The following is a 12,469-nucleotide window of genomic DNA, read 5'->3' as shown; positions in this document are numbered from 1 at the left end:
CAGTTGAAAAGTACAATTCATTTGGGAGATGGACTCTCAACCCCACTACAACCCTCTATGGGTCTATGGCTAATGCTAACTGTAGGCCAGAACGTCATTGTAGTTGCATGGAAATGACTTAATCCCATACATATCCTTCCTGCCAATGTGAATACAAACGCCACTGTGTTTGCTCTGCTTGGGTGGCTTGAAGCTCCGTCCAAACAGAACCTTTAGGAAAAAGAGAAGATCCATTAAGAGGCCAATTGGAGATGATGTTTGTGTGGATGTTTGAACAGACCAAGGTATCAACAGTCGCACGAACTTCGCCAATGATCGCGGATCATCTTGTGTTTGCCCCTCAGGATGTCTGGCTCTCCCTTATACCTCTGTTTCGTTAAATTTTGCGCTGAATCATGCTTTTTTTTATTCCTGATCTCACTCTTTTCCCAGGCATGTGCTGTGATTTGGCCCCCTGAGAAATAAAGGAAGAGATACTGAGAGGTTCAATCCCACAATCTGGGATTGCTGTTATGTTTTGGTGTGCGCTGTGTCTCAAAGATCGTTAGGAAGTGATCCTTTTACAAGTGATGTTTTATTCTGGGATATGTTTTTACACCAGTCTAAGTTCTGTCACCCCTAATTAAATCTTACTGTCATCCATTAGTTGAGAGTCTATAAAACTGATACAGATGTGTGTGTGAAACTGCTTTAATTCCTCTGGCACTGCGTTCCACCTCAAAAGAAGGACTTTTGGAAAGGACTTTTGAGAACTTTTTTGAGTGGAGAGCCAATTAAAAGATTCATTAGTGGTGCTTGCTAAGACCAGAATCAGCTTCATTATTGATTATACTTAGGGATTGGGATTTTAAAAAACCCATAAACCCATACCAATAAACCTTTCCCGAACCATTTGTGCTACAGGCAAGTTTTGCACTAGAGCTCTGTATCATATTGGTCGATCTGTGAAAAATGTATATTAGTTTATCTCTAGTAAGCAACACTCTGATTTTCCACAGAATATATCAAAATATAGTTTTGTTTGTTCTGGATATGAAAGACTGCCCATATTGCAAAGAGAACGTCAGGTTGTAATTTTACACTTTTTATTCTCTCTCTGTCTGTCTGTCTGGTTCTCCTCCGTGTTCCTGCGTGCTGCGTATCTGCAGACTAAATCACAGCTGTCAGCACACCCCCTCTGTGTTGTAACATAAGCCCACTGTCCACAAAGTTACGGGCAGTATCGGAGAGATGCTTACACGCTCATGCTCTCTTTGCAGAACGCCGTCTCCTAAAGTCTTCTCAGGACAGGGGAGGGAAGGATGGAGGGAGGGGGATGGGGAGGAAAAGTTTCAGAGCGGTCGAGCCGATAGACAAAGACACAAGGAAGCTGCACTGCACCGGAGCGCAGAAGTCCAGACTCAGCAACTTCTATTGATTAAAAACTAACCTTCCAGTTTCTCCGCTGCGCTTGCGGTGAGCAATAGAATTTAAACGAGCCGTAAGCCAGAGCCTTCCATGCCGATGTCTGGGACATTTCCAACCTGATAGAATCCACTCAATCTCGCAAATCATTTCATTGTTCTTAACTACATTAGATCATTTACTGCATTAGCCTGCTAAAGCTTTCAATGAAGCCTAGACAGTATATATAATGCACTAGAAATGTGTTTAAAATGCACATTATTATCTGTTATATCTGTTTTTTAAATAACCAGTTATAATATTTAGCTATAATATGCACCTATAAACAGAAACAGAATATATAGGTTTATGCATGAATACATAAATGCGCTAACAATTTTAAAGTATTTCAGTATCTGAATATTTTAATAAAGCATTATTTATGTTTATAGACTTTATATAAAGTGTATTTGGAGGTATGCTCTGTAAATATTATATAATATTAAATTATATATACCCCATAGACCAACAAATGACACTTTATTTGAAGTCTGTTTATATAATGCATTATTAAATATTAAAAATGTATAGAATTATTTTAAATGAATAATGTTACCTTTATCTTTCTTATGTATATAGTATATGATATTACTTACCAAAAATGTACTTTATATGAAATCTGGTTATATAATCCAAAAATATTCAAAATGCATGTAATTATTTAAAATAATTAAAGGTTATTTACATACCATACCCAGTTTTAGGTATGAAATGTATATAGCATATAATTAAAAAAAAAAACACTTTATATGAAATCTGTTTATAATGCATTATTTAAATATTCACACTGCACATAATTTAAAATAATGAAATACATGCTTTTAGTGTGCATTATTAGATCTATACATTATATGATTATATAACAAAAATAAACAATTCATTTTATTTGAAGTTGTTTGTATAATACATTATTAAAATTGCTTATAATTATTTTAAAATTATGAAATATTTACATTATCTTAACTGTGTGATGTATGTCTATCATATCTATATATATATATATATATATATATAGTAAAATGTGCAATAATAACAGAAAACAAAAAACTGAGTCTTGTGTGCAGGGCAGTAATGTGCAGCCTTGTTTTGTAATTAGAAGGCAGTCCTTGAGCGCATTTCTCTGATTGGCTAAAAACTCAGCGGGCTTAATTAATCATGGCTGGTGATTGGTGGACAGTTTGTATGCATGATGAGCTGAGCAGTGGGAGGAGCATGTGAATCACTGCACACACTGAATCAAAAGTGTGTGTATTTGCAGCAGAGGCCGGACGGGGCGGATCGCTCGGACAGAACGCCGGCCAGGAAGAGAAAAGTAAGAAAGGGAGCAGGGAAAGAGGGATCAGAGAGGGAGAGAAAGAAAGAGGGATAAGGAAGCGCAAGGCCCGGCCTTGCTAATGATAGTCACGTATACGGCTGTCTGGTTGTCCCTGGCAACCAGACATGATGTAACACCAGGATGAACTCCAACTTGGTGGGAGGAGGGAAGTTGGAAAGGGGAGGGGAAAACGGAGTGAAAAAGTGGGCGAGGACCGAACAACACTTGCTCACTTGCTGGAAACGTGAACAATGGAGCACAGCAATCAATAAGCCCATTTCACTGAAGGATTACAGGGTGCAGCTCGCTAACCTCACCACTCCAGTCCACAGACGGCCGAATTTCTCCGGCACTGCAAAGGCATTCAGAGAGAGGGAACAGATGGACAGGAACAGGAAAAGAAACAGTGTTGTTGAGCTGAGCCCTCACAGTCAAGCACCATCTTAAGACCTGATACATGAGACATGAGTGATCCAATAAGAAAAGAACAAGCATTTTCTGCTTTTCTTTTTGGCAGATACTGATGTTCAGGGTGTGAATTAGTATTATTAGATTAACACCCGCTAACCCGCCAAATGCAGGTGGATTTCAGCAGTGGCGTGTAACACATTCACTCCTACTAGCCACTTTGTTGGGTTGAATTTTATACATTTTTCAATTGTAGTCTTTTACAAAGGCATCTGAAATAATAAACTAAGTGCAATGTAGTGTTGTCAAAAATATCAATTTTTTTCGATACATATTCCAATACTCATTTTCCACAGAATAGATACGCGATACCAGCTGCACTTTCTCGCTCTCTCATCTCTCTGACACACAAACCCGCCTCCCCTCACTCACTTGTTTTATTTGGATGAATTCAGATTTTGTGCTCATGCCCAAAGTGCGCCCACATAAAGCCAGCTTTCAGTACTAAATTGAGTTCTTTTTTGCTGCTTATTGCACTTAAACAATCAAATAAACAGTGGCTAGTAACTTTGGAAAACAATTGTTTTTAATTATCTTGCACTGGTGAATTTTGCACAGTAAAATCAGGAACATGTATTAAGAAAATAAAAAAATAAAAAACTATATTATTCTATTTATTATCAAACAGCATTTTTTTTTAAACATTGTTTAACATTGATATACATTTTCTCTTTATTATAGCTTTACGTATATCACAAGTGAACTTTATTTAATAAACAATATTTAGAAAATTACAAAATTGAAATGCTAAAATGAAGAATAAAATCCATTTGTTTAATAATGCATACATTTAAAAAATAAATAAAAAATATATATAATTACTTTTTTAAATTTTATTTAAAATAATTTTAAAAAATACACTGTTTAAAAGTTTGGGGTTATTTTGATGCATTTAAAAGAAGTCTCTTCTGCTCACCAAGGCTGCATTTATTTGTTAAAATACAGTAAAAACAGTAATATATTGTGAAATATTATTACAATCTAAAATAACTGTTTTCTATTTGAATATATTTTAAAATGTAATTTATTCCTTTGATGCACGGCTGTATTTTCAGCATCATTACTCCAGGCTTCAGTGTCACATGATCCTTTATTCTAATATGCTGATTTGATGCTCAAGAAACCTTTCTTATTATTATTATCAATGTTGAAAATAGTTGTGCTGTTTAATATTTTTGTGGAAACTGTGATTTATTTAATTTTTTCATGATTCTTCAATGAATAGAAAGTTCAGTAGAACAGCATTTATTTGAAATAGAAATCTTACTGAAACCAAACTTTTGAATGCTAGTTTAATAAAATTAAATAAGTAATAATAAAAAAAAATGAAGTCAGATTGTAGCCCAAAAATGATTTAAATTAGCCAGTTAACACAACTGAAAGTTATTTGGATAGTTCACACAGCATTGATGATTCTGCTTGTTCACTGAAATCATTGAATGGTGAACTTGCACACCAAACCTAACCGATGTGTTCCTCTCTGTCTCATTGCAGTGGTACCTGGGCTAAAGACTCCCGACACGGACCGGCCGCTCCCGAGGTCACACGACCACCCCCTCTGTCTCCCCTGAGTACGACCCGCAAACATGTACACCAGTCTGAACAGAGAGAAGCCACTTGCTGCCCCAGTACTGGACAGACCCACAGCATGGCTCCAGCAGAACCCCGCCAAGCCCTGGAACAAGAGGAACCGACTCAACGCGCTTACACCCACTTACTATATATCTATATAGTCCATATGTATTCTTCCATATGTATGGTTTACATGCCTATATTCATATATAGTAGCTGTCCAGCTCTTCTCCGGGTGGAGCTCGAAAAAAAAGAAGAGCTTTGTTTTCTCGGAAACGTGCACGTTTTTTGTTTGTTTGTTTTGTTTTGTTTTGTTGTATTTTTTGGTTTACCCTCACAGATAGACGAGGAAAACGTAACATGACACAATCAAAGAGCTTCCCGCATCTGTGCCTGTGGTCTTAAAGAGAAGTCTGAGGCGTTTCGAATCAAACACAGTCTACGGCCAAGGGTCATGAACCCACAACCACCTGGAGGTCGGAGCTCTGCCTTTCAATCACTCGTGTTTTGACGGATCGATCCGGTTTCGTATCGTGAACGTTGGAGGTTTCGCCTGGGTCAGATATACCACCAGCTAAAATCTCTATTGCGTCTTCTGGCCAGGACCATTTCCTCCCCCTTCCACCATCATCACCACCACCATCAACACCATGTCAGATCAGAGAACCCTTTCAAGGACTCAACCGAACCCCTCGCTCCCATTTTTTCTGTTGTTTTTTTGTCATTTTGGGGCAGGCGATGAAGAAGTCATGAACGGTAATGTTTGATATCAGGTCATTTTACAGTATACTAACGGGAGATCTCCCCACTTGGAGGCATGTTCATATTTTGTGTTTTTCGTACAAAAATCATTGCGATTCTTTCTACTAAACCCCAGCGGAAGGTCTGTCGCACATCAAGGGCCGAGTGAAGGTTTGATCTTCCATAAACTTCAAGAAAAGGTTAACAGTGAATACTGATTTGAGGAAAGTGCAATTTTGTTGGGTAGATGTTGGATTGTTAAATATCTTTGTAAGATAGATCATTGAAGCGATTGTTGAAAAGTATATATATATATAAATATATATATTTTTCTTCCTAGTCCGTTCACACCTCCAGGACTCTAAAATATCGGGGTACAAAAAAAAAAAAAAAAAACGTAAAGAGAAAAATAGAACAAATAGCCTTGTGAGAAATAAGGGGAGCTGTAATTGATTTTTCTATTGTTGTTTTTTATGTGTTTGTTTGTTCATCTTTTCTTTTCTAGCATTGTAGAACAAATGTCCCTTTAAGAAATATCACCGTTTAAATAATCAGTTTTTAGGATTTCTGCTAGTTCGTTTCCAAAACGCTACAGCAATTGTTTTAATTTAACCGAGCACATGATGTACGCAGAAAGTTAGCAGTTTGCGAAATCATGAACGTAAAGAAAAACGTCAAAATCAACTGCTTGAATCTGTTCAAATGCGAAAGCAAGGGGCGAAATACTGAACCAACTTCCTCGCAAACACTTTTGAAAGTGTTGAGCAAAAATGTGAAGATCAAAAAATGCATCCAGCTTCCCTCGCATGCAATTTTGTTGTTTTTGAGTTTGAGTTTTTGTTCGTTTCCTGTACGAAAAATATATATATATATATACACACTTACAGTCTCATCCACCGTCGATCAAAGCTCAGTAAAGTTTTTAAAAAAAAAATAAAAGAAATAATAATCTGCATGTTCTAGTGTTAGTGACAAATTTTTACATAGATTACGTAGAGTTAAAGTAGTGTGAAAAATATTGTAATCCCAACATCGGGCACTTGCCGATCAACTATTTGTTTGGTCCCTTAAAAAAGGGTATTTTTACTGCTGTTCTCACAATCAACCAGCTAAACATCTCTCTGACTCTTCTTAGCTTGTCGTCATTTCGATAACGTCTCCCTTCCTCCTTTATTCCCTTCAGAACAATCATTTTCATGTCTCAAGAGTGACATGCGCACTTCATTGTCTCTTCAAACTGCACGAACAATTCCACATCGATGTGCCTTGAGCGATGGTCTAGTTCTGAGTTATTGCACAAGCTGCAATGTGGAGACTATTTTTTTTTATGTTTTCACCCCACCTTCCACATGTAATAACTTGGAGAAAGTGAAATTAGCACTGATAAAGGTGTTTGCTAATGATGATACACAGTATTACTCTCCATTTAACTACATTTCGCCACTATCGGACATCCAATGCTTCGAAAATCCCATCATTTTCACTTCAATCGGACTTCAAAGTCAATCATTCACCCTAGAAAACGTGTAACAGTGGTTTTTATGTCCTCAAGCCCTTTTTTCTCAGATTTAACACTAGTGTATTGATATTTATGGATGTTGCTGCAATTTCTAAATGACGACTACTTTTTCTTTTCAGTCTTCCTGTTTGTTTGGGGTTTTTTTTGTTTTGTTTTTTTCATTCCCAGAGATGAATAATGAGGAAAAGATTAATATGCAATACTTGCTTGCACTCATAAGGTCATTTTTTATTTTTGTTTTCACTTTTTATTTTTTACCACCAAAGTGAGCACTTGACAGGTCAAGTGGCTGAACGTCAGTGTGCTTTTCATGGCCATGACACGAGAAAACGGCATTGATCAGCCTCACTTGGGTTTCACACAAATGATCATAAATGTTTTCGCATGTTTTCGTTTTTTTCGGTCATAATCAAGCCTTAAAAAACGAGGAAACTTCCTTTCCATCACAAACACATAAGCACGAACACGTCCAGGACAAAAATATGCCCAGTTTTTATGTACATTTTGACGAAGTTCCATGTTATATTAATTGTTTACCTGTTTATTTTCTATTGCATATATCATTTAAGAAAAGAAAATTATGGGAATGAGTTTCCCAGGCATCTGATGTGATGGTTTAGTAGTTACACTTGTGTGGGTTGTTTGTTTTTTTGTTTTATTTTTTAGCGTGATTTTTTTTTTTTTTTTTTTTTTTTCATTGTTCTTGCCTATCTTTTAAAAATGAGTTGGGCATTACTTTCTTAATCGTCTGCACTAAATATAAAATAATGACAATTGTGATAATTGAGAAAAAAATACAGGAAAAAATACAAAAAAAAAAAAAAAAAAGCTTCCAGGGCTTAAAAGAGCGAAGGGAAACACGATTGCACGGATATTTTTTTTTTGTCACAAAAACCTTGTTTAGAGCAGCCTGGCATCTAATCAGCAAGATTGGCTGTGTGTGTAAGATAATGACAGAATTGCACCCTTTTTAAAGAAAGAAAAAAAAAGAGAAAAAGAATTTCAAGCAATAGTTTGGGCAGTCTGTTTTGTTCTCGTGTTGTGTGTGTAATTTAGTTTTTTGGTACAACGTTGGAGAAGACGCGGGAGAAGCGAACAAACCGAATCGATTAGATACGAGAGTTAGGGCGGACGCACCTGAGTATGGGAGATTTGATGTTTGTATATTGTATAGTTTTATTAATTACACTGATTTTAAAGCTGCCCTATTTTATAATGCAGGACTTTTGTAACATTGATTAAATGAGGAAAAACTAGTGTTGTGAATTTTCTGATTGTTTGTATTAAGGCCACATAAATAGAACTGGTTTTGTTTGTCCTCTGGGGAACTGGATTTAAGTTGAAAACTTCCTGTTTCCTATTTTTTTTTTCTTTTGCTTTCCTTTTTGTATGTATTTAAGGACTTATTTCTTCTTTCGATGGTATAGAAGTACTCCTATACTTGAAAAGTGTAGGATGCCGAGGTGAAAACCCCATTGTAAATGGATGTTACAAGTATGCTGTATGTTTTGAAGGTTATTTGTTGCATCAGTGTTGATGAAGCTAAATCTAGATAATTCTGAAGATGTTGGTAAGAAGAGAGCGTTTTTATGCATTTTAAAATTAGTTTTAGGCAGAAGACAATGACATAGACAGCCAAAGGATGCCCCTATTATAAATGCATCTAGGCATCTTTTTGTGTTCACCATTCCATGCAGGAAAATAAACCGCTTGATATGCAACATGATTCTTTTTTCTTTTCAACTTCTTCATCTTTCTTCCACCACCCACCAGCGCACGCACACACAAAGACACTCGAGCGACGTTAAATGATGGAAAGATTGGTCATGATAAAGCCATTCCTTGATTTTACATTTCACCTAAAAGCGAGGCCTTCTGGTACAACTGCGCACCACAACACGCATGAAGATCGCTTGATGGTTGTTTAAAACACTAAAAAGACATATAATTCCTCAAAAAAAAAAAAGAAGAAGAATTTTGACTTCTATTCAGGATAAATGGACGATATTGGGAGGACATTTTTTGAGTCCCATTTTTCCCATGCCATTTTGTCACTTCAATTTGGTTTGACTGTCTCATTTTGTTAACACAGATAATGTAAAATAATAGTCATGATAATTTGTGGCATTTTATCAAAATCTAAACACAGTCTGAATATTTTGAGATGGCATGTTAACATTTTCCCTTCAATGACATCAATTTCATGCTAGTCCTGAAACAGGGTTGAATAAAGGTCCCGCAGGCCTTTATTATTTTTATGTCCCCATTTTTGTGGGCCTTGTTGTATCGCTAGCTTTCATTTGTTCGTTTAAAGCGGGAACAAAGTATTGGATGGTTTAAGGCAGGAATACGGCTTTATATCAGGGTAATATTCAATCATGAGACATTTTGAAATGTAAAAAGCCAAAAAACATAACAACTAAATCAAGTATACGCCCATACACTGCTCTAGAGAACTACAGGTTTGACTACAGGTAGACCATTACCTTTTTCATCATGCTTAAACTCTTAGCAAACCCACTATGGGGTTCGATTGGCCCCATCAAATCAAAAATGATCTGCAGAGCGGGGCCCAATGAGAATCTTAAAGGGCCTTGGATGACATTCCAGGGCCCATTGTTGGACAAATATGTTGTCAGCTTCATCATACCATGTATTTAACCCCATCATGCATCAGTGCCAGGTGGCTTAACTGCACCAAACGGTATCATTACAAGGTGCTAAATCTTGCTGACGTGGAGGCTAACTGGAAACGAGCCTGCTTTCTGATAGCATAGCAGTGTAATCCGCATGAGAACTATGCACTGACGACACGCTAATCTAATCAGAGTCTGGTACTTGCACCTTTGCCTTCCTCTTTTTTTAAGAACTTGTATCGAAATCAAAGGAATAATGAAACTAAAAGCAAACCAGCATTTTACCTGATGTATTTAAAAAGATCAAATGTAGTGCCTGTGAAAAACTGTATTATATCGCTCTCTGAATATCAAACCAGTTAACAGTTTGTAATCATTTCCGTTTTCTCGACACCAGTAGCCTTTTCTGATTATAGCTGTTCAGTAACCACACACTATAAACTGCATGCGCCTCCATAGTCAACTGATATAAACATGACTCGATGATCGAACCCAGCTCTGCTACCCGTCGACTTCTCAAATCCTCCAAGAAGTTTCTCCAATTCATTCCGTTTGCGTGTTCCAAACCACTTCGTCCTGTAGTATTATTGCATAATGAAGTCAAGGAAGTGATTTACATCCACATAAATATAGCAGCCACCTAAATTCTAGGTTTTCCAGGTCCATGTCCTTCTGTAGACCTCAGCATATCCATTATCTCCATCAACAATCACGATGGTCTGAGTTTCCTGGTGTTCCCACACTTGACGATCGATACTCAGTGGAACTGCCATGTCACTGTAGGTGCAATTCACACCGTCTCTCAAGTTCTGAAGTTAAAAACGAAAGGCTCTTTGGTGGGGATGAAAATCGTTAAGAATTTAACGGTTCTAACCACTTATTGGTTCCTTTAACGATTCTAATAGTACTTTTAAGGGAAAGATTATTTATATTTAAATAAAAATGAGGTGACACATTCAATTTTTTTTTTAAATATTACAGACAAAATGCATGTGTATCTTTAACCACATTCTTTTCATGTGAACAACCAGTCAGCAACAACTGATTTACTTAGTTGTAAGCTGTATGTTCCATTCATTGAATCATTTGTTCGGGAATCAGAGTACACTATTTGTGCACTTTTTTGGTTCACAATTCATTTGACTAAATCTTTAGGGAATCGGACTACACTGACATTGAGCTGTATGTTTTCAATTAAAGGGTTAGTTCACCCAAAATTTTAAATAATGTCATTGATTACTCACCCTCATGTCGTTCCACACCCGTGAGACCTTCATTAATCTTCGGAACACAAATTAAGATATTTTGGTTGAAATCCTGATGGCTCCGTGAGGCCTCCATAGGCAGCAATGACACTTCATCCATAAAGGTACTAAAAACATATTTAAATCAGTTCATGTGAGTACAGTGGTTCAATATTAATATTATAAAGCGACGAGAATATTTTTGGTGCGCCAAAAAAACAAAGTAACGACTTATTTAGTGATGGCCGATTTCAAAACACTGCTTCAGGAAGCATCGGAGCACAAATGAATGAGTGTGTCGAATCTGCTGTTCGGAGCGCCAAAGTCACGTGATTTCAGCCGTTGGCAGTTTGACACGCGATCCGATTCATGATTCGATACACTGATTCATTTGTGCTCTGAATCTTCCTGCAGCAGTGTTTTGAAATCAGCCATCACTAAATAAGTCGTTATTTTGGTTTTTTTGGTGCACCAAAAGTATTCTCGTCGCTTTATAATATTAATATTGAACCACTGAACTCACATGAACCGATTTAAATATGTTTTTAGTACCTTTATGGATCTTGAGTGAGGAAATGTCATTGCTCCCTATGAAGGCCTCATGGAGCCATCAGATTTTGTCAAAAATATAATTTGTGTTCTTAAAATTAACGAAGGTCTTACGGGTTGGAACGACATGAGGGTGAGTAATAAATGACAGAATTTTCATTTTTGGGTGAACTAACCCTTTAACTAAAAAGACTTGACTCAAAGAGTCATTCGTTCATGAATCACAGTACACTGTTTGTGCTGTTTTTGACTTACTAAAAAGAATCAAAATTCATTCTTTCAGGAATCGGACTACACCAATGTTGAGCTATATGTTTTTGATTGTTTATGTTTATGTTCCATTCATTTGGAAGTCAAATTACTCTGATCATGCTGTGTGTTTTTGATACACTACAAAGAACCACCTTACATTTGAGAGTCTAACTCTGTGGTTCTCAAGTCTGGCCCTCAAGATCCACTTTTGTGTGGAGTTTACCTCCAACCATGATTAAACTCAACTGCCTGTGACTTTATCTTGATTAGCTTGTTTGATGAGGGTTGGAGCAAAACTCTGCAGGAAAGTGGATCTTGAGGGCCAGATTTGAGAATCCCTGGTTTGTATATTTAGTAAGGGTGTTGCAGTACCCCTGAATAAGTAGTGAAGGAAACTGTCCAAGTATTTCATTACAGCATTCGGCAGAAAAATTCATGCACGAGAACCGTTAACGGAACCGATTGAGTCCTCAAAAGAGACATTTGAGTTGGAGACAACTGAAAGGTAGGGTTCAAACATGAGGTGGAGTGTTGAAATTTGAAAATAACTCTAAACGTGAGCATAGTTTGCGTATCTACAACATCCAGGGCCATCAAATCCAACCCCTAGGACATGAGGTCTTCTAGTAGCCAATAATATCCATAAAGCCAATGGTTACTGTTAACGTGTTTCCTCTTTGTTGGTACTGATGATCAACTATCTTAAAAGGTGTTTTTGAATTTCAAAACC

The 12,469-nt window shown here is 36.8% G+C and overlaps 1 protein-coding gene across 4 annotated transcripts in view; it reads left to right on the top strand.

The window, feature by feature from the left end:
• nfia (nuclear factor I/A) overlaps positions 1–8,951 on the top strand; it is a 133,773-nt gene extending 124,822 nt beyond the window's left edge. For all 4 annotated transcript variants that reach the window (XM_067396070.1, XM_067396072.1, XM_067396073.1 and 1 more), the window contains one exon: positions 4,721–8,951. In XM_067396070.1, the coding sequence (XP_067252171.1) occupies positions 4,721–4,735 (15 nt within the window). In that variant the 3' untranslated portion in view covers positions 4,736–8,951. The remainder of the gene's footprint in view (positions 1–4,720) is intronic.
• Positions 8,952–12,469: the final 3,518 nt, after the last annotated feature.

Source organism: Chanodichthys erythropterus, chromosome 10, assembly GCF_024489055.1.
Source record: "Chanodichthys erythropterus isolate Z2021 chromosome 10, ASM2448905v1, whole genome shotgun sequence".
NCBI classification, from domain to species: Eukaryota; Metazoa; Chordata; class Actinopteri; order Cypriniformes; family Xenocyprididae; genus Chanodichthys; species Chanodichthys erythropterus.
Note: the sequence above shows the minus strand (reverse complement) of the source record. Positions and strands in the feature narration are given on the sequence as shown.